The 23,007-nt window shown below is 41.7% G+C and overlaps 1 protein-coding gene across 3 annotated transcripts in view; it reads right to left on the bottom strand.

Annotated features, from left to right (window-relative positions):
* Positions 1-3,411: 3,411 nt before the first annotated feature.
* Positions 3,412-23,007, bottom strand: part of TEX14 (testis expressed 14, intercellular bridge forming factor) — a 79,064-nt gene continuing 59,468 nt past the window's right edge. For all 3 annotated transcript variants that reach the window (XM_069481119.1, XM_069481118.1, XM_069481120.1), the window contains 12 exons: positions 21,899-21,980; positions 18,598-18,660; positions 17,967-18,094; positions 17,144-17,349; positions 16,122-16,218; positions 14,916-14,984; positions 11,834-11,911; positions 10,689-10,788; positions 7,624-7,716; positions 5,235-5,344; positions 3,892-3,943; positions 3,412-3,448 (listed from right to left, as the gene is read on the bottom strand). In XM_069481119.1, the coding sequence (XP_069337220.1) occupies positions 3,412-3,448; positions 3,892-3,943; positions 5,235-5,344; positions 7,624-7,716; positions 10,689-10,788; positions 11,834-11,911; positions 14,916-14,984; positions 16,122-16,218; positions 17,144-17,349; positions 17,967-18,094; positions 18,598-18,660; positions 21,899-21,980 (1,115 nt within the window). The remainder of the gene's footprint in view (positions 3,449-3,891; positions 3,944-5,234; positions 5,345-7,623; positions 7,717-10,688; positions 10,789-11,833; positions 11,912-14,915; positions 14,985-16,121; positions 16,219-17,143; positions 17,350-17,966; positions 18,095-18,597; positions 18,661-21,898; positions 21,981-23,007) is intronic.

The raw sequence follows: 23,007 nt of genomic DNA, 5'->3' as shown, positions 1-23,007 counted from the left end.
CAGTTAGCCTCCCCACAGTTTACTCTCCTCCACCACACTGGCCTTTGGCTGTTCCGGTTTGGTGTTTCCCACGGATCCTTTGCAACTTGCTATTCACCTTGCAGAGGATGCTCATACCCCAGAGTTGCAAGACTGGCTTTTTCTTATCATTCCAATCAAAGCTTAAAGGCCACCTCTTCAGGGCAGCTTTCTCTTGAATACCCAACCCAATGATAAGTTGCCCCTGCCCATGACTGTCACTTTAAACTTTTTCTTTTCTTCATAGCATTTACCATGTGATCTATTTGCTTATTTAAGTTCAAGACAGCCAAGGCTCTACTTTGTTCACTGTTGCCTAAGCACTTAGAGAGGTGTCTGGCATATAGGAGTCATTCAAAAAGATGTGCTGAGTGTGGGATTGGATGGAAAAGGCCATTTGAGGAGGCTGTTGTAATGGTTCAGGTAGGAGTTACTAGTGGTCTGGATGAGGGAGGGTAGCGGCAATTGAAATGGAGAGAAGGTGGGTATAAGAGATATAGATTTTGGAGGTCTGCCGGTAGCTGGGACTACAGGCACGTGCCACTGAACCTGGCTAATGATTGATTTTTTTATGTAAGAAGTAAAGGAATAGGAGGAGAGTCAAAGACGGTTCCTGTGTTTCTTGTTTGAGTGGCTGACTGGACAATGATACCACTGATTTTAAGGGGAATGCTGGAGGTGGAGGAGGTTAAGACTATGAGTTCAGTACTGGGTATGTCAGTAAGACACCTGAAGGAAATCCAAATGGAGACATTGACTATATGGGTAATCTGGTCCTAGACTCATAATACAAATCTGGGAGTTGTCAGTCTTGTGCTAACTGAAGCCATGAGAGTGAAGAAGGTCTCTTAGAAGGAAAACTTGGAGTGAGAAAAGATAGAGGTGGAATCCTTGTAAGAGGCTGAGGTGAAGTAACCAGAGAGACAGAAGCAAAATCAGAGGAAAACCATTAAAGAAGCCAAGGGAACAGCCTAAGAGAGCAAATGACAATGAAGCCAAAGTGTCCATGGGATTCAGGAATATGAAAATCACTGGTGACCTTAGTGACTGCTAGAGAATGGAAGGAGTAGAATTCAGATTCTAGTACACTGAGGAGTGAGTGGGAGATGAGGCACTAAAGATAGGTGCAGACAACTATTTTGAGAACTCTAACTGCAGTGGGAGGAGAGTGATGAGACAGTAGCTGGAAAGGAAGGTGGGATCCAGGAAACACTTTTTAAAGATAGGAAAATCCAAGGGTGTTAATGGCTATGAAAAGAAGCTCATAAAGAAGAAGGGGTTAAAGCTACTGAAAATAGGATAACCTGGGAAGGATAACCCTGAGTGGACAAAAAGTGAAATTGGCCTAGAACAGGAAGAGGAACACTTCCTTCAGCATAACAGGAAGGAAAGTAGAAATAATAGGTATAGAATAGATCCATCTCTAGTTCAGGGTAGACTGCTTTACCTACAACTACATCTATCTACAGAGATAGATGTGGTCATGTTAGTAGTTTTGGTGGTGGGAAGCTGAGTTAGTGCCCATATGATGGCTTCTATTTTTTCTGTAAAGTTGGAGGTACAGTCATCTGTTGAGTGTTGAGAAGTGAGGGTTACAAGTTTGAAATAGCTGACGAGAGTGGGAGAAGTAGCATACTAAAGTGGGACTGCTATGTGCAGGAAAAGGATTAATGTATATAAAGTAACTGGCACATCATAGTTGCTCTACAACCAATAAATACCTACCAGCATTATTATTATTATTGTTAATATTGGAATATTCCACAGTCACTGGCCACATAGAAGCATTTACTCTGTACATAGGAGATTACATTCCTTATCAGCAGGAGTTTGTGTAGGACCTGCATCCTTTATGAATACTAAAAGTTAATGCCATAATATAACTCATTTATCATGATACATCTGCTATTAGTTCTTACATTTTTATGTATGTTGGTATTTTTTTTTCTTTTTTCTTTTTTTTGAGATAGAGTCTCACTCTGTCACCCTGGCTAGAGTGCAGTGGTGTTATCATAGCTCACTGCAACCTTAAACTCCTGGGCTCAAGCAATCCTCCTACCTCAGCCTCCCGAGTGGCTGGGACTACAGGTGCATGCCATGATGCCTAGCTAATTTTTGTATTTTTAGTAGAGACAGGATCTCACTCTTGCTCAGGCTGGTCTTAAACTTCTGAGCTCAAGTGATCCTCTCGCCTCGTCCTCCCAAAGTGCTAGGATTACAGGCATGAGGCACTACGGCTGGCCTGTATATTGGTTTTGTCTCATTGATTAAAATACGTTTTTTGAGAGGAAGACTGTATACCGTAAGTCTCTGTATCCCTCAAAGTTTCTTTACATAGTATTATTTATAAACTTATTTGTTCCTCTGGTTACAATGGCAAGGAACTGTTTCCTTACTTTAAAATGGTCAAATAGATCTGTACCTTCCCATTTTATCTGTGCAGGGTAAAATTTCTGGGAACAAAGAATTATGAATATAACCATCCGCAATAGGAACTATTCAGTTTTCATAAACAAAAGACCTACCAGTTACTCACCAAGACAGAATAAAATGTTGGTTGGCTAGTACTGTGTACAACAGAAAATAGTTTCCGAGAAAAGGTTTTTATTCATATGTGAAAACTCCAAACTGGAGTTAGATGAAGGTATATGAATCCTATAAAAACCAGGCTAGATACATGTATGCATGTGGCCAGTAGTCACAAGAAGCTAAAATAGAGAAAATGTTGCGATGTTAGTCTTACCACAAGTTCATTACTCCAACATGTTAATGATGTGAGGTGTACAATCCAAAATATATGAGGATAATGTCTGTTCACCTTAAAGAGTTCAAAATATCTTAGGATTTTATTGCTACCAGTATTGTAAGGCAATTCTAGCTGGAATGGGAATATAGCTATCCCGGCCAAGTGGACAGGCGGTATTTCTGTTATAAAACACGGATGACTGGTGCCAGTTTGTATAATGAGTGGAAGCAGTAGCGGCCTATTTGTCAAACTTTAGAACAGAAATTGAGGCCTCTCTGGGTGGCAGTTCTCTCCCCAGCTCCCAACAATTCAAACACAGAAATCTATCTTTCACCGCTGAAACTTAATGAGTATTAAAAGCAAACATTTTATTACATAACAGGACTTAAAACAAAACCAAAAGCCATTCTGGGCACAACAAAAAATGTTTACAATCACAAACCTCTCAGTTTTCAGAAATCTGACTGAAAATGGTTGAATGTGCTGCCAGCAGAGGGGCCAAACCATTATGTCTGCTGTGGCAGCTGAACAGTGAGAGCTGAGACCTGGAACCACTGCCCTCATGGCAACCGAAGCAGAGAAAGAAAGGAGCTCACAACCAGGACGCTCAAACCCAGGCCAGGAGTCCATCTACGATCCAATTCCAGTCAGTCTGACAAGTCACTCTGATCCAGCACGATTATCCTGTGCGCGTGTTTTTTAAAGAACAAAAAAAGGGAGTTTCAAGTTGGTATGTATATTTCTCAAAGACACAAACAACATCCTCTTTCTATTTAATAGAATTCAAGGGAAGGGAATTTTGGTCTTTATAATCAAGAGAGATTATGATCAAAAGTGTATCATGAAAATGCAAAATGACTGCAAAGCAATTAATAGCAACATCTGCACTTGCTCCATATTAAAACTGTTCTTGGGCTGACTCTGACACTTATTTAATCAAAGTTGGCATTAATTTCACCTTATATTTTAATTAACTATAAACATTAACATGTTTTAAATTGACCAATTTTGTCTGAATTCGAATCTTTGTCATTAATGTTTATTTAGACACTGGTAAATGTTTTAACTCTGCTCATGTTATCTATAAACCATGAGCTTTAACTTACAAACATTTGATATCTCATTACCTGGATGGTTCAGACCAACCCAGTCGCTTCCAAAAGCAGGGTTTTAGCTCATCTGGATGAAATATAAAAGGAAAAAAAAAAGAACCTGATTACTTTCTAGGTCAAAGTGTCCAGTTTTCAGAATTCATGTTAGTGCTCTCTCTAGTTTACCTACAATGGTTGTTTTACCTACAACCAGTGATCTATTCTAGAGACAGAATCTCTCTAAAAAGACAGTTAATGGGCTTCCCCTCCTAACATTGTACAGCTCTCTGCCATCACAGTGGACATTAATGACACTAATTCACAAAGTCCTTGTATTATCTTCTCAGTGAACTCAATACTAGCTAAATGCCCATACACTCTGCTGGGTCCTGTGCCAGTCAGGGTTCTGAAGGAAACAGAATGTACCCATGGCTGGTTCAAATAAAGACTCCTTAATGAAGTGACTACATACAGAAGTTTAGTTAGAGTTAAGGGAACAAACAAGGAATGGCAAAGCATCCAGTGACTAGCAGCAGCGGGAAGCCTAAGTCTGAAAGGACTGAGGGGTTGAGGATGAAAGGTCAGTTTTTGGAACCTAGTGAGAGCTGGAAATGGGAAGAACGGACTGCATTATAGAAACTGTAGAGTTGTGGAGGGACACCACCTCTACCAGGCACACAAGGTGCTGAAGTAGGCAGGGAGGGGAAGTAATACCCAACCTCTCTCCAATCCTTTTGTCTGCTGCAGCCTCCCATTGGCTAATAGGAAGCCCAGGAGATGCAGTCCACTAGGGTCAGCATCCTGGGGCACAAAGCAGGGCAGAGAAAGGAGAAGGGACTTGAGAAGGGATGAAAGGGATACCAGATGATCTGAAAGAGTTAATATCTTACTTTCTGACTAGGAGGAACTTAAATATAGGAAGGCATCGTTTGTAAATGGCATACCAGAAACCTTAATGCTCCATCAAAATAGTTTTGAAATTAAGGTTAATTTATAACTTTCAAATTACTTGTAGATCCCATTTAAATTCTATAAAATATGATTTCTTATTGGATTCTACAGCATCCATCTGAGCTAAATTTAAAACTATTTTGAAGATGTCAGACAATTAGAAGCAAAATATCTTTCCAGACAATGTGCAAGATAATGATGAGACTGGGTGAAGGTTTGCTTTATAAATAGAATTGGATGTTATTACTGTTTTGTGATGACGCTATGATTGGCAATTAACAGAAAACCTAGGCTGAACTGCAGGGAAAAACAAATTATCAAAGGTAGGAGGATTATGTATAGCATCTGGGAAACATATTTAAATAACTTTGATGCTCATGAAAGCATCAGTCGAAGGACTGCAGACTATTATAAACTATCATTCATACCTTCTTCAGCAGTCCCTAAAAAGCTCTCTGATTTCCTTCTCTCTGGCTTGATGCTGTCTTCTCTTTTTACCTTCTTTTCACCAACTTCTTGATCCTTGGTATTTGTTTCCCTTTAATAACAATGATTAGGGGCATCAAACCACATGCATAATGGCCAGGGGAACAGGACCACACTCCAAAGGAAACATAACAGCTAGCCCTAACAAAGTGTTTCCTATGGGCCAGGCATTATGGTTTAAGTGCTGTAATATATATTTTAATTCATTTAATTCTTGTAACCACTACCATCCTCATTCAGTGATGAGGAAACTGAAGCATAGAGAAGTTAAATGACACATCTAGTAAGTCATACAGCTGGGATCTGACACAGGCAGTCTGCCCGATACTCTGCTTTCAACCACTATGCTATATTGACTCAAAGAAAGGGGAAAAAAAGCATTTTATTTATGTTGTAATTGGTGTCCTTTCAAAACTACATTTATTTTATCACTTTGTCTTTATTTCCTAAAAATCTCTCTGAAATAAATATCTAAGTAATTAAAATATCTCAAAAATTTAAGACCATGTTTGTCAAACTATTAAGCAGAAACCATCTCCCTCACTCAACTAGAAGCTCCTTAAGGACAGAGCCATCTATTCCCCTTTGTTGCACCTCCAGCCCCTAGTAGTACAGTGCTTGGCTTATTGTCAGTGCTCAATAATTGCTAGCTGAACCAAAATAACATGTTTAGGGATTCTTCCTGTGCTTTCATTAGATAGATAGTCAAAACAAAATATGTAAAATGAGAGAGAAAATAAAGCCAGCTGGAGTGAAAAGGCATTTTTTTCCTCCTAACTTTTCACCACTAATAGAATCACAAACTCAAGTTGGAGGAGGCCTTTGAGTTATCTTCTACCTCCATCCAAATGCCCAAGACCAGAGAGTCACCCAGCCTCTACTTGAGCAGCAGTAGCTGCTGTTAAAAAAAAAAGTGTAAAGGCAGCTGTTTCCCCTATCAGATTGCTGTGGCTATTACAAAGTTTGTGCTTTACTGAATAAAATTCTGTTACTCTGCAATTTTTAGTCACTAGCTCTCTGTCCTTTGGGGCAGAAGAGAGAAAGCTGACTCCCTTCACTTTACGATATTTCAGGTAAGCTATCAAATTCTCCACTCCATCTGCTCTTCTCAGGCTGAGCTTCCCCAGCTCCTTTAGCTGTTCTCATATGACATGGTTTCCAGACCTCTGACTGTTCTGTGGCCACGCTCTTGTGTTTGTTAATATCCGTTTTAAAATGTGACACCCAGAAAGGAGCTCTACACTGTGTCCTAGGAGTCCTCTAAACAGCACATTACCTGTCTCATACATTACCTTGATCTGGACAGTACGTTTCTATCTATCAAGCATTAATGCTGCATTAGCCTTTAAGTGACTTCATCAAACTGAGGCCTCACAGAGTCCTCGTCCATGCCTTCTGCAGGAAGAATTTCTTGAATTCTTACCATGTCTAAAGATGCATGCTGAGTGCTGGGCACATAAAAATAAGACACACTTCCTGCCCTCAACAAAATTATAGTGAGTAGGAGCTTCCGACGAGAAATTCTCCAATTTGGGGCGGAGCATGGTGGCTCACACCTGTAATGATAGCACTCTGGGAGGCCTAGGCGGGAAGATCACTTGAGGTCAGGAGTTCAAGACCAGCCTGAGCAAGAGCAAAACCCTGTCTCTACTAAAAATAGAAAAAATTAGCCAGGCGTAGTGGTGCACACCTATAGTCCCAGCTACTTGGGAGGGTGAGGCAGGAGAATTGCTTGAGCCCAGGAGTTTGAGGTTGCTGTGAGCTAGGCTGACACCATGGCACTCTAGCCCAGGTGACAGAGTAAGACACAGAGTCTTACTCAAAAAAAAAAAAAAAAAAAAAAAGAAAATCCTCCAATTAGGCCAGGTCTCCCACATTCTATAATTTTGGATCTAAAACTTTTGGATCTTTTACCTTCATCTTTTAGAGAATCTAACATTTCTACCTGTCAGGATCATTTTGAATCCTCAGTCTATCACCCATCATATTAGCATTCATTCCTAGATTTGTGTTATCTAAAAATTTGATAAGCATGCCTTTTCTGATTTAATTCAAACGACTAAAATGAACATGTTGAAGGTAGCAGGGCCAAGATACAGCAATCTTAGAGGCTTCTCTCTATATTGATATCAATCTGCTAATCAGTATCTTCAGCACTGTGGGTGGTTGGAGGAAGAAGGAAAAGCCTGGGAGTGCAGACAGATGGAGTCAGGGGCTGGCTTATCTACAGCAGTGTAATGCCATCACTAGACAGTCACTCCCCAAGAAATCTAAAACCTAGCCCCACTTCCTGAAAAAGAAAAAAATGATCCCCTAATGGGGAACAATAACCTTGTAGAGCCCTTGGGGAGGTCCTGTAGCTCCACACTCTCCTCAGGTGGCTGCAGCCATCTTTCCAGGTCCTCATCCAGAGAAGAGTGAGCTCTGTCCAAGGACAAGTGAAGAGAATGGAGACAACAGTCATTTCCCTTCTCCCTGGATGAGTACACATAACACTTTAGAGTGGGAAGGGAACTGTGCTTTCACATACATATAGGAAAACGAGAGCTTGGTGAGATTGTGTCTAGGTCGCTTAGATATGATTTAAATGTGCACCAAAATAGTCCTTTAGTTTCTTGATAAAAAGGCTCAGCACTCATGAGATCACTTCCTCCCAAAGTCCGATGTTAGACTCTGTCTCAATTCTAGGTCACTAAGTCAGTCTCTACCTGAGGCTAGAACTATATACACTTTCCTACATGTTCTTCTGACTAAGAACTACCTCTGAGGCTAGAAGATGCAGAGTAGAGTGTTTTAAGAAGGCTTGAAAAGCCTCACCCATCTGAAAAAATATCTTCCACTCCGGCTTGTGCCTAGACTGGTCATTCATAGCACTGAGATGAGTGCCTGTGGAGCATCTATCTGTGGCTAGCACTGCCAGCACTTTTAGAAAAGGAAAAGATGACAATAACAGTAGCTAACTTCTGATCATGTACAAAGAAGTTAATATTTATATAACCAAAGGTAACGTGGCCTTCCCGGGCAACTCTCTTTTGCCTTGAATAATGGCATAGATTTGTTACTGAAGGTGTTTTGGAGAGATGGAAGGAATGACATTACATCACACATCATAGACAAAAGGTTTCTAAAACTTCCTTTGAAAAAATATTTTTCTTCCCCACAGTTGCCTCTTTTGTTTTCTCTGTCTCCCCAAAAAGCCTCTCCCCACTTTCCTCCCAGGTCATAGTGCTCCAGTCTCCTCTACTTCCCAGACCCTTCCTTCTAGGTCTCTTGCTTTTCTATCCTTAAATAAAGAATAATTTAGTCCTTGAAGAATGTGACAGATACTAGATTTACTACCCAAAAGTTATTCATAACATTCTCCGTTGCTTTCCTCTTCTATAGCAGCTGGAAAGCTAAAAACTTAGTTTCCAGTCTCCCTTGTACCCATCTTGAGATATAATGAGATACAATGAGATATAAAGTGGGCACCTGCAGGGAAGGGTTTCTGGGAAAGTTTTTGCTTTCCAGGTAAAAAGGGGCAGAGTCAGATAAAATATTCCTTTGCCCACCCCCTATCTCTGCCTGGTGTGTGGACGGCAGCCAGGAGAGGACAAGCTGTAAAGAAAGGCCGACATGTCATGGACAACAGAGCAGGAAGATCAAAAAAGCCTAAGTCCCTGGTGGCGTCACTCAACTACTACAACAGCCATGCCCTTCCACCTGTGGACCTCGTTAAGCGAGACAAACTCATTTAAGCACAGCAGTGGGGTTTTCTATCATTCACAGCTGAAAGCATTCTGCATGGCTTCCCCAAGGATCCACAGGGCCAGAATTAAGATGAAGTGAGTGGGACAGGTGCAAACTCAGATCCTATTTTTCTTCAAAATTTAGACATTTTGTCATTATGGATATTTTTGCATCAAATTTGATTTTTTAACATATTGCAATAAAAGGGCTGATGCAGTGACTTATGCCTGTAATCCCAGCTACTGGGGGTGTGGGGATAGCTGAGGTGGGAGGATCGCTTGAGCTCAGGAGTTTGAGGCTGTGGTGAGCTATGATCACACCACTACACTCCAGCCTGGGCCACAAAGTGAGACCCTATCTCAACAACAACAACAAAAATTGCATTAAAATATTACTTATCTTGACTACTGAGTTTTTTTTGTGCTCCCTTCAATTCTGTGCCCAAGGAGTGTGTCTCACTCACCTCACTCTAGTCCTGTCCCTGAATGACAACAGTTTAAGACAAGGCAGGAGAAGGCAAGAGGCAAAGGTGAGCAGAAGTGGTTTACCTTACAACACAGGCAAAAGGAGAGATCCAAATCAGGAACAGAATCATGTTTCTTGAGGCAACCTTGTGCTTTTAGACTGAACTGTCTGGGCAATTGCCCCCATTTTCTATTACTGGCTAGAAGATCTAAAAATTCTCTTCCAAGGCTTTTAATTAAAATGTTTTGAAAGAAAACTGAAACCTGTGTTTGCCTAACAAAATGAAGTAAAAAACAAACAAATAAAAAAAAACCCAAAACAACTAAAAGAAAAAAAATCAACAACAAATAACCCTATTTAAACAAATGGGCAGGCTAGGCACGGTGGCTCACACCTGTAATCCTAGCACTCCGGGAGACCGAGGCGAGAGGATCGCTTGAGGTCAGGAGTTGGAGACCAGCCTGAGCAAGAGCGAGAACTCATCTCTACTAAAAAATAGAAAAAAATTAGCCGGGTTCAGTGGCGTGTGCCTGTAGTCCCAGCTACTCGGGAGGCTGAGGCAGGAGGATTGCTTCAGCCCAGGAGTTCAAGACCAGGTTGGGAAACACAGCAAGACCCCATCTCTATGAAAAGTTTTAAAATTAGCTGGGAGTGGTGGTGGACACCCTTAGTACCAGCTACTTACAAGGCTGAGGCAGGAGGATTGCTTCAGCCCAGGAGTTTGAGGTTGCTGTGAGCTAGGCTGACGCCACAGCACACTAGCCTGGGCAACAGAGTGAGACTCTGTCTCCAAAAACAAACAAACAAAAAATAATAGTCAAACTCATAGAAACAGAAAGCAAAATAGTGGTTGTCAGGGGTTGGGGAGAAAGGAAAACGGGGAGTTTTTCAACAGGTATAGAATTTCAGTTATACAACATAAAAAATTCTGGACATTAGTTGTACAACAGTATGAATATAATTATTAACACTACTGAACTATACATTTAAAAATGGTTGAGATGGCAAATTTTATGCTATATATGTTTTATCACAATTGAAAATTTTAAAAAAGCAAAAAAAACCTTTTAGGAATAGGGGTTATTAGGATAGCATGAAAGAAGAACATGTTTTCCCTTCTTATTTGTCAATATTAGAAAAAAAACTAATACAAACAAACACAATTTTAAAAATCCTTTCAAAAGTCCAGCTTTTTCTGTTACCTCTCTGTGTCCTCTCCTAGATCCTGAGTTTCTTTGGTCCAAAGTATACTACTATCTTCTTTATTACCATCAGTTTCTTGTTCTTCTAAGTGCCTTTTATCTAAAAACAGTTGAAAGAATTAACTTTATTAGAACAAGAAAAAAATTGAGAAAGCCTGCCTTAAAATGGAGTGCAAAAATTAAGGCTAATCGGTGGTCCCTGAAGTATGCAACGCACTAGCTCCCCTCTTCCCACAAGAGCAGGGGGCCAGGTGGCAGTCTGCGGGTGCCTTATTCACAGCAGCTGCTTCTGGGGTCTTGGGACCTCTTTGGTGCCAGGTGAAGCCACAGGAAACCATGCCTGTGCCAAGGCTGGAGAGAGACAGAGGAAGCAAAGGAAAGAAAGGGCACATAAAAGAGGAAGCAAGTGACCCTGAAAACAAACTACACAAACTTACTTTGGGGGACCACGCAGTTCTCACTTATTAGATGTTTCTAGGTTGGAGCCCCAGGGAAGGAATTTGTACCCTTTAATGTATGACAAGAATTTCACATATGCTGTCGCATTTCATCCTGCCAGCAGTCCTATAAAGGAAAGGGACTAACATTTGCTAGGTATTTTACAGTGTACCAGCCACTCTACACGAAGGTATTATGTGCATCATGAAACAGGAGTTATTATCCCCATATTACAGATGAGGACAACTGAGACTTGGAGACATTAAAACAGTTTGCCCCACAAAAGTAGCCAGGCGTGGTGGCTCACGCCTGTAATCCCCACACTTGGGGAGGCCAAGGTGGAAGGATCACTTGAGGCCAGGAGTTTGAGACCAGCCTGAACAACCTAGTGAGACCCCAGCACTACAAAAAATAAAAAAAAACAGACAGGCGTGGTGGCATGTGCCTGTAGTCCCGGCTACTCGGCAGGCTGAGGCAGGAGTTTGAGGTTGTGGTGAGCTATCATTTCACCACTGCACTCCAGCCTGCTTTACAGAGTGAGACCCTGTCTCTAACAAAAACAACAAAAACAAAGTAACTGGTGGAGTCAGAACTGAGGTGGAGTTGTGCCTGACCTCAAGGTCACACTTGCCCATATGTACTGCTGTACTGTCAAGGACAGTGTTATAGCAAGAACCTGAGGAAAAAGATCTGTGTAGTTCGCTTACCGTTTGCAGTGATGCCTGGATCACCTGCCGTGTTCTCATGCAACACTGTGGACGAGGCCTGCTGCTGCTTCAAGTGCTCTGCCACAACACAAAAGCAGAAGGTAACTTAGATCCTCTTTTGCATATCCCACCATTCTCTAGGGCAGTGTTTCTCAAAAGGTGGTCCTCAAACCAGCAGCATTAACATAATCTGGGAACCTTGTTAGGAATACAAATTCTCAGGCCTCAAATCAGAAACTTTGGGGATCCAGCAATCTGTGTTTTAACAAGCCCTGCAGGTGATTCTGATGCCTGATAAAGTTTGAGAACTACTGCTTTAGGGTATTCCAAGTTTGAAAGCAATTTTTCAGGTATGGCAAAATCCCATACAACACTCAAAATAGAAATAAAAATGATCATACATAATACTTCGAGAGCTCTTTGTGGCAGGTCCTGTTTCTAAGCATTGACGTACATTAATGCAGGATTAATGTTCACAATTAATCTTCACAACAACCCTGTGAAATTGACTGCATTATTGTTAGCCTGTTTAACAGATGAGAAAAATAAGGTTAAGTAACTTACCTAGAGTCACACAGTAAGTGGCAGAATTGGGATTTGAATCTAGGCAGTCTAGCTCTAAACTTTCTGCTCTTAATCTATATTTTATACTTTCTCAAGAAGTTTCTAACAACATCAGAACAATCCAAATGTTCTCTCATCTCTAATGACCTATGATTCTTTCTTTCTTTCTTTTTTAAGAGACAGGGCATCGTTATGTCGCCCAGGCTGCTGGAATGCAGTGGCATGATCATAGCTCACTGCAGCATTGAACTCCTGGGCTCAAGTGATCCTTCTGCCTCAGCTTCTCAAGTAGCTGGGACTACAGAAGCCCATCACCATGCCCTAATTTTTTTTTTTTTTTTTTTTTTTAAGAGATGGGGTCTTTCTATGTTGGCCAGACTGGTCTTGAACTCCTGGCCTCAAGCAATCCTCCCATCTTGGCCTCCCAAAGTGCAGGATTACAGGCATGAGGCACAACTCCCAGCTTGTTTCACATTTTTTACTTGGTCTATGGAAAGATAGAAGACAAAGAATATCCATCATTTCCAGTTCCTACAGAAATACTCACTGGGCCAAGACAAGCATCTGCTAAACTCAGTATGCTACTCTGCATTTGTTTAGTCTCCTCAAAGTGCTCCACAAAGCAGAGGGACAGCTGGGAGGCAGCACAGACAAACTACCCTGAGCTGGCTGGCATGGGCCCGTTTGTGTAGGCACAGGTCTGCTTCGTTTCTGCAGTGCAGGAAGCAGCCCTACCTGGCAGCTCCTGGGTGTCAAGGGGCCCCATAAGAGCATTTAATTTGAAATTTTAAAAATCCATTTTTATCCTTGTTAAAAGTAGTTCCTTGCTGATTTTAAATGATCACCTATATCTTAGGGTTCTAAAGGACTCTCCCCTTTAAATCCCTGTCAGGAACCTAGAGCCTTGGATGTAGGCCCTCCAACAGAACAGGTAACAGTTTCAGGTCACTCCCCAAAGGTCTCTCTAGGAGAAACAACAATAGAGTGATGATATACAGTAATCAGGTGGGCAGGCCCATTATCAGGAGAAATTACTCAAGTGTCCTCTGCCCTGCGTCTTTCTGGAAAATTACTGACCCATCTCAAAGTGCAGGCATCACCTAGAAACCTGGCCCAGATAATTCCCATAAGTGAAATAAGGGAAGGCTTCTGCAGACTGCACTGGGGTACAGCAGCGCCAGGAGGCCAGAGCCCAGGAGGAAGCCTGGTAACACAGCTGCTGACATGGGGGAGGTGGCCGGAGGGCTCACATGGTGACTATAGAGAGAGGACAGCAGAGGAGAAGTATCGGCTGTGGTCAAACTGCAAAGGAGCCTGTAAGTACTGCCTTAAACCATGACCAAGGAACAAGGATACTGAGAAACTACCTACCTAAGTTGGATGTGTGTGAAGTAACCCCCACTGTCAACAGTTCTATTATTTTAAGAACAGCAACTGGAGAAGAGGAATTTGCAAGGACTGCCTAGAGAGTCTCAGAGGCGGAAAGCAGGGGTGGGGGTGTGGGCTCTAAGATCCTGACTCAACACCTCTGTGACCTGGACAACCCTGTGGCACTGGGGGAGGGGTGCAGTGAAGCAAGAAAAGGCCTATGGCTATGGAAAAAGAAAGAAACCAAGGAAGGTTCTGGCAACCTGACTGGCTCTACCTAAGCTTGTCAGGGGCCAAGGGTTATGATGGGAGCCTAGAGGGTAGCTGTCTGTTGAGTAGACCAGTAAGCCCTCAATTACTTCTTTATGAGACACAAAACCTCAGAGACCCTGAAAACCAGGTGGTGCCCCTCAGGGAATTCTCTTTGGGCTCCCTAACAAGAATTGGACTGTCCGAAGTCTGATGAGATGCATCCTCTGAGGGCAGGGGGCTAAGCTGGCCAGGCTGCCAAGAAGGGAACAGTGAAGTCTTTCCAGGGGAAGCAGACCATATATATAATAACTCTCTACAACTATGTACCATTTACTTTCAGCATAAGCTCAGCTGGGCAGGGCCACCAAATCAGCTACAAATGAAATTGTTAGTACTGCTCAGTTTCTGCCTGAAAATTCTGGTCTCATTATGTTTTGTGCCCCTGGCTTCCCTGCTCTTAGGAAAGGGAATTATTCACAATTCCAATACTTTTAATACCTCCTGCTAATGGCAAAACTGAAAGTACAGGTGTCTTGGCCTGAGCAGCCGGACCTCAGGCCTCCATGGAATGACTGGTTTGGTTTCAAAAGGAGATAAGAATTCCTCTAATAAAAGAAGTTCATCATAATAAACCAATTAAATGTTGTCATTTCCCCCTTAGAATCATCACCATAAACCCTTTAAGTAACAAAATGACCAGCAGACACACGCCAATTATCCCAGTGAGGCTGTGGCCCATTTTACTGGAAAACTGCCCCTTCCTAAATTTTGTACATTCAACTATACCTTCATACGGCCTTTTTCACTAGTGCTCATACTTGAGACAAAGAAACCATATTGTGGTCAGTGGCTTAACTGACAGGGACAAGGAGGAGATTTTGTATTGAACATCCCTTACCAATTTCGTCAAGTAGCTCCTGAGATGGTGGTGGTAGCTCATCAGTGCGATGCTGTGAGATGGCTTCTGCTAGTTCTTAGGAAAGATAAAGGGGAAAATGACTTAGCACCTTCCTGGACTTGAACTGGATTTTTCCAGGCTCCCACACAGACTTGACTGAGGGTTTCCCAAAAATGAAACAAATCGAGGAGGAAGGAAGCCTCTTACATAACAGTCCTAGGAGTGACCTCCTAGCATGTGAATGGCCTTTACCCCTCTTTTACCCCAAACCCTTTCCTACCTCAGCCCTTACCCAGTCCTGCTCGAAATGTGCTCCTCCCTTCTTAAGGATATTTAGAGTAGGTAAGGTACACACTCTTACTAACAGGCTGGGGCTCAAACTGGACCAGGGCTGCTAGAGGAATACAGAGGTTCTGGACCAGCCAAAATGAACAAAAACACAAAGTAGGAGGCCTTTCTGTATAGATTATCAGGCCAGGGGATACATGAGCAACCACACTTTGGGTCTTGCCCCAAGTGCTCAATTATAACATTAACCAAAACGCGTCAATATAATTCACAAAAATCCCTATCCACCTGAGGAAAATTCTAAGAGCTGTACCAAAGACAAGACATTAAATTAATGAAACAAAGGCATTATGCTTCAAGAGCTGATAACATGCTCAGACCCTTTGATTTGGAAACTGTTTCTAGGAATCTATCCTAAGGAAAGGATCAGAGGTGCAGATAAAGACTTATGTACAAAGAACAAAAACTGGAAAATGATATAAATCTTCAACATAAGGGAATGGTTAAGCAACATATGTAGAATAGACTATGATATAGCTATTACATATATTTATGAATAATTTTTCATGACAAGGGAAAATTCTCAAAAATCTATCAAGGGGGAATGAAAAAGTAGTCCAGAATTGATATCCAATATGATCTCAACTATGCTAAAAATATTTTTGTGTATTTATAAAAATCAAAAAACATATGCAGCAAAATAGTATATGAGGTAAAAAAAAAATTGTGGTGGTTTTCTTTTTTTAAGTTTTTCTTTATTCTACAAGTTTTCTACAATGAGTGTGTTTTACTTTTAGTTGGGGGAAAATAGCATTTTTGTTTGAACCCAATGTAGCATCAAAGATTGTTGGGCATCAATTTAAGTCTCCCTTAAATTGGCTGTTATAAACTTCGCTTTTGATATTAAACACATGGTACCTTTAGGCAGGCTCCTTCTCTGGGTGGTTTGGGGTGATATGTCAGGCGCCTTAGAAATGCTGGAGGAATCAGCACCAGTAAATGCAGACAATCTTTTCTATAAGTAAGAGATAAACGTGGTAACTGACACCTGCGTTGAGTTAAAAAAGCACATGCAAAACTCAGTCATTTCCACTTGCTTTGTTAAGTCAACTCATTCATGTCACTTCCTCTGGAAAGCATTGTTATCCCTCTCTGCTGCCTCAGCACTCAGCACTTACCTCTGTGTTACATCAGGCCTGCCTTTCTCACTGCAGCCTTGAACTCCTGGGCTCAAGTGATCCTCCTGCCTCAGCCTCCCTAGTAGCTGGGACTACAGGCATATGCCACCACGCCTGGCTAAACTTTCTTAATCACACTTGCATGCCTGGAAGAGAGCCTGACATGGTGCCTGGTACTTAAAACCTGCTTCAATTAACAGTTTGTTGAATGAATGCATAAAATTCCTTGTCATTTCCCTACTTCAGAGTGAGACCTTTTGTGAGTCAAATTCCCAAAGAAGTTGACAATCAATTTTCCATTGAGGGCCAAAGCAAGCAATCAGTCTGCCCAAAGAATCAGCCAACAGGTTTTTAATGAGCAGTACAATGTAAGAAACTTGTAGTATTCTTGAAGAGACTACATATATGAAATATGAGGGAGCAAGAGACAGAAAAAGAAGAAAAAACAAGAGGAAGAGGTAGAGAGGGAGAAGGAGAAGAAGGTAGTATACAATAAAGTGTTTTCCCTGCCGGCTATTAGTTCAGAAGTTCAGAGAAAGTGGAGATCAATCAAAATTCTCAGGGAAGTAACCAGGGGAGGCTTCAAGGAGGAAGCAAAACTTAAGCCTCCTATAATGCAGACTCAGGAAAGGAGCCCCAGGGAAACCTGGAGAGGATCCAGCTTATTTCTTGCTTTCTTAATGGATCTGGAGAAATCGTGGCACTTACTGAAGCCCTTTGGCCTGACTCCATGAGTGTGTAATACAGAATTGATATACTTACGAGATCAGTCAGTCTTGAAGGGGGAGTTTCAGAGGAAGTAAGGAGAGAATCCAGGCTCTTTGCTTTCTCTTGGACAGCTGTAAATTTATCAGACAAAGTTTGAATAGATTCTTGACTGTCCCTGCAAGAGGTAGACCCTGTTTTAACCTGAAATGTGATACTTTCAAGGCAGTCTTTATAGTGACTGGCAGCTGAAGAAATTGACCCTGTTGTAAAAAAGGCAGCAGTCAGTATTTGAATCCTTTACATCATAAAAACAAAAAACCACCCCAAGCCCACAAAACTCTATACTTATACCAGGGATTTTCCAAATAGTTAATAACTTAAATAATCATTAATCTGAAACACAGCTCTTCAAGGCATAAAACTTGGCCATAAAAATAAAGGGAGATATTTTAAATCACAAATATAATGGAAATGACACTAGAAAGAGGATATTTGATGCTGGTGGTATATGGTTGCAGGACTCAAGAACTACATATGTTTAAGCACAGGGTACTGTTTTATGTTGCAAACTCTAGAGAATCCAATGGTTTTGCACTAAATTCTGCAATGCTTAGAGTACAGAGTAGATTTTGCATTTGCATGTCTCCGTCACTGCAGTCCTAACCAAAACCTCCTAAAAACTGCCCAATAACCACCACCACCAACCCTACCTGGCCTCCCAAGGGATTATCCCCTGCAGTTTTGGCCAAAAGGAAATACCTCAGCACTATGAGAAAACAACCACCAGATCTGATCCCACGGCCTGACTTCTCAGAGTCAATGTGCAGGGGTTGTAAGTTCCTCCCCCCAAATGCTTCTCCTCCCTGTGAGTGATTACCTGGGCTGAGCGGAGTGCTGACACTAGTAGGAGCATGGCTTATTTTGGGTGTTTTGCATGAGGCTTCCTTAAAAGAGCTGTCTTGTTCACAGGAAATACTAGACAGGTCTTGAATATCTGTCAATGATCTAAAGATAAGAGCACACAGTTATTGTGAGAAGATGGTTAGAAAAATCAAAAAATATATTCCTTAGAGGTACTTTTTAAGTATACTCTTGACAAAATCTTTAAAATCTTTATTTGGCAATAGGCCAGAATATCTTACGTATCTTAAAGACCATATTAGAGAATATCTTAAAAAGAGATTATAACTTTAAACATACCTCAGCAGCTAAAAATAAATATTATCACAGATAAAAGGATATCTATGTGGAAAACAGATTAAATCTACCTGAAGTATAAACTTACATTATCATTGTCACTGTATTTCCTTGATTGTAAGATGCTATTAATTATAAAATCACATCATGAATTTGATAACAGCTTTTTGGTGAAAGGAAAAACATGCTCACGTTAAGTCTATACACAAAAAATGGAAAGAATATAGATTCTTATAAACAAGGAAATATTATTCTCTTAAAACCAAGACTTGACACAATCATCCTTAGGCAACTCTCTTTGGTGGCCATACATGTCTTTCTCTTTCCGTTCCTTTGGTGACTCCTTTAATGTCTCTTCTTGTTCACCTGCAGTACTGTGAGAGAGAAAGTAAGAAAGTTGTATGAATCCCCTCTGTCAAAAAAGTGCACTAGCTTGGTACAAGGGGCCAGTTTATCAGCCCAGTGTGAGAAACAGCAGAAAGGGCAGTAAACTGAGAAGTAGAAAGTGTGGGTTCTGGTTCTGGCTCTGCTACTAACTAGCCGCAAGTTCTCTAGCATGTCTGGGCCTCAATTTCCTCTCTAGAGATTGACTAAATACTCTCAAGGGTCAGCCCAGCCCTGAAGTCAGTCACTGACTCTATATGACAGTGAGCAAGTTCCTGAGAAAATCAACGGAGCACAAAAACTTTGCTGGGAAGTAGATGCTGGAGCCGGGTGCACAGCCAGGGGGCCTTAGCAACTGGAAGACAGCTTCCTGGTGTAGAGTAGCAGCAGAGGCGAAGAGAGACTTGTACCAGAAAAATGGCCAGAAGAGAATACCGAAGACAAACTCGACCCATTTCTACTTTAACCAATATTTAATATTCAATTTCAATACTCACTGAACACTATAAGTCAGATGCCATGCTAAATCCTTCCATATGTTTTCATATTTTTAATCCTTGCAAAACCTTGTGAGACCGATGGTATAAAGGAAAGAGCATGGATCGGAGTTGAGTTGTGACTTTATTAATTCTGTTCATCAAAATGTCTGTTTCTCTTGCCAAACACATAGTAGAACAGCACTTTTGGCCCTCTCAATTTACCCAAATGGCCACAGGACTTGTTGTAACCAATGAAATATGAGTGAAAGTGATGAGCCACTTGTGGGCGGAAAATTTAACAGTGCACAATTCACTATGTTCCATTTTTCCTGCCTCAGCAATCAAGGAAGCACAAAGATGGAGCCCCCTTCAGCCTGGGTCTCAGATACAAGATAACACAGCACAGAACAACCCCTGGCCAACCCATGAGCCACAAACATGGAGCATGAGCAAGAAATTAACTTTTGTTGTTTTAAACCACTAAAATTTGGGGGTTGCTATATAGTATAATCTAGCCTGTTCTGACTGAGTAGCTAAGTGACCTTAGAAAAAATACTTAAACTCTCTGAACTTTGCTCTTCTTGCTGGCAAAATGGAGGTAACAGTATGAACCTCACAGGGTTGTTAAGTGGATTTTATCCCATTAAGTGGATTAAATTACACTACAAAACAGAGTGCCTGGCATATGCTAGATGCTTAAGAAATACTAGCTATAATTAAGAAAATTGAGGCCCAGTGAGGGGAAAATGAATTCAATGTTATTGTGCCAGGCACTTTACATCTATTATTAGTTTTTTCTAAATTAAACTTTTATTTTAAGAAAATTGTAGGCCGGGCGCGGTGGCTCACGCCTGTAATCCTAGCACTCTGGGAGGCCGAGGCGGGTGGATCGCTCAAGGTCAGGAGTTCGAGACCAGCCTGAGCAAGAGTGAGACCCCGTCTCTACTAAAAATAGAAAGAAATTATATGGACAACTAAAAATATATATATAGAAAAATTAGCCGGGCATAGTGGCGCATGCCTGTAGTCCCAGCTACTCGGGAGGCTGAGGCAGGAGGATCGCTTGAGCCCAGGAGTTTGAGGTTGCTGTGAGCTAGGCTGACTCCATGGCACTCACTCTAGCCTGGGCAACAAAGTGAGACTCTGTCTCAAAAAAAAAAAAAAAAAAGAAAGAAAATTGTAGGCCAGGCGCGGTGGCTCACGCCTATAATCCTAGCACTCTGGAGGCCAAGGCGGGTGGATCGCTCAAGGTCAGGAGTTCGAGACCAGCCTGAGCAAGAGCGAGACCCCGTCTCTACTAAAAATAGAAAGAAATTATATGGACAACTAAAAATATATATATAGAAGAATTAGCCAGGCATAGTGGCGCATGCCTGTAGTCCCAGCTACTCGGGAGGCTGAGGCAGGAGGATCGCTTGAGCCCAGGAGTTTGAGGTTGCTGTGAGCTAGGCTGACTCCATGGCACTCACTCTAGCCTGGGCAACAAAGTGAGACTCTGTCTCAAAAAAAAAAAGAAAATTGTAATTCACATGCAGTTGTAAGAAACATACTTTACCCCCAATGGTAACATCTTGCAAATCTATAGAACAATTATCACAACCAGAATATTGACATTGATACAGTCAAGACACAGAACGTTTCTACCACCACAAGGATCCCTCATGTGTCTTATTTATAGCCATGACTACTTCCCTCCCTCCCCCACCCCTTCCTTAATCCCTGGCAACCACTCATCTGTCTTTATTTTTATAATTTTGTCATTTCAGGCCGGGCGCGGTGGCTCACGCCTGTAATCCTAGCACTCTGGGAGGCCGAGGTGGGCGGATCGTTTGAGCTCAGGAGTTCGAGACCAGCCTGAGCAAGAGCGAGACCCCATCTCCACTAAAAAAAAAATAGAAAGAAATTATATAGACAGCTAAATATATATATAGAAAAAATTAGCCGGGCATGGTGGCGCATGCCTGTAGTCCCAGCTACTCGGGAGGCTGAGACAGGAGGATCCCTTGAGCTCAGGAGTTTGAGGTTGCTGTGAGCTAGGCTGACGCCATGGCACTCACTCTAGCCTGGGCAACAAAGTGAGACTCTGTCTCAAAAAAAAAAAAAAAAAAAAAATTTGTCATTTCAAAAATGTTATATAAAGGGAATCATACAGTAAATAGGTTTTGGGGATTGCTTTTTCTACTCAGCATAATTCTCTGGAGATTTAGCCAGCTGGTTGCACTTATCACTAGTTCATCCCTTTTTATTGCTGCATAGTACTCAGTAGTATGGATGTACCACAGCCTGTTTAATAATCCACTTGGTGAAGACTATCTGGGTTTTCAGTTTGGAGCTATTGTGAATAAATTTGCTATAAACATGTATATGTTTTGTGTGAACCTAAGTCTTCATTTCTCTGGGATAAATGCCCAGGAGTTATATTATTACTCTCAATTACTGTGTGAACATTCCCACTAAGGATTCTTAACCCTATTTACAGACGGGAAAATAGAATAGAGGGGCTGAGAACCTTGACCAAGGCCACATGAATAGAAAGGCAGAGTCGGGATCTGAGTACAGATAATGACTCCGTTTTAGCACCACTGAAATTCTGAACAAGTCCTAACAAAGCTAAATTGCCCAAAGCTAATTTTTATAAGACAGTGGCTAATACATCTGAAGATAAACAATATTTATGTTGGGGCATTACCACCATTTAACATTCCTTCTATGAATCTGAAATTGTGAATAAGGTAATAATAGTCCATACCTTCGTATAGGTTGAAAGTGAGACCGGGTCAAAATCTCAGCATTCTTTCCAAGAATTTTTGTCACTTGGAACTTTTCCTCACCTGAAAGAATAAAGTAAATGTATTTTTTAATGAATTTTTGCCAACTCAGATTATTATTTTAATTCCCTGGAATTTCCCTTGGTCTGGTCCAGCATGAGAAATAGGGATTCTGTTAGGGATAAACAAAGTGCTTCCCTAATTGGGTTTGGACTGAGTGCTGTAGAAGAGGTTTTTGCTCTGAAAGTTTATTTTCCTTGCTCAGAGGGGAGAACTATATTCTGACACTCGGAATACAATCAAGCCATTTACTGGCCTTTCAGTTATAACCACACAGTTATTTCTGGAGACAAATGTTATTTTGTCTTTTCAACAAGGCAAACTGACCCGGTTCCTGTCAACAGACACCAGGGGGCGTTGAAACCAAAAACTGTTCACTAAAGATTCAAAACAGAAAAGACCATTAGCTGGGCATTCCCAGAGCACTCACTGTGCCTCTTGGCCATCAAACACCACCTAAAGAGTGAGGGCCAGAATGGGGTCTTGAGTACTAAGGAGCTAATTCTGTTCTCCTTAGCATTGAGTGTCTGAAGTTACTCCTCCCCAGTTCTCAGTAAGATGCTTTGTAGACCTCCAGGCAGACAGGGCCGGTATCCATTTTCCTTCCCACCATTGTCCTGTTCTATTCACAGAGGAGTGGGCAGACAAAGCAGCCTGCCCTGTTTCTAAATGCTCATCACTCCCCGACAAACCCCATTCTTTAGGTCCAGGTGATCTGGTAGGCACTAGGAAGGCCCACCAGAGCAGTGCCATCCTTAGCAGGTACCAAGGAGCTCTGAAACCCCACCAGTGGAGAGATGTTGGTATTCCTCTTCCTGTGACCCTGTTTTAAATTGGTAAACACCCAGAAAGCATAAGCTAATTCCTAACAAGCACAATTGAGAGCTGGAGAGGAACTTAGAGGTTTTAGAGTCTAACCCCCTCTTTTACTTTATGCAAGAGGAGAATGGGGCCCTGGGGAGAAGTGACTTGCTCAAGGTTACACAGAAAAGACCAGTGGCAGAATGGAGCGTGGAACCCAACATGTACT

The sequence above is a fragment of the Eulemur rufifrons genome, chromosome 9 (assembly GCF_041146395.1).
Source record: "Eulemur rufifrons isolate Redbay chromosome 9, OSU_ERuf_1, whole genome shotgun sequence".
Classification (NCBI taxonomy): domain Eukaryota; kingdom Metazoa; phylum Chordata; class Mammalia; order Primates; family Lemuridae; genus Eulemur; species Eulemur rufifrons.
The sequence above is the reverse complement of the archived record's forward strand: the minus strand, read 5'-3'. Positions and strand labels throughout refer to the sequence as shown.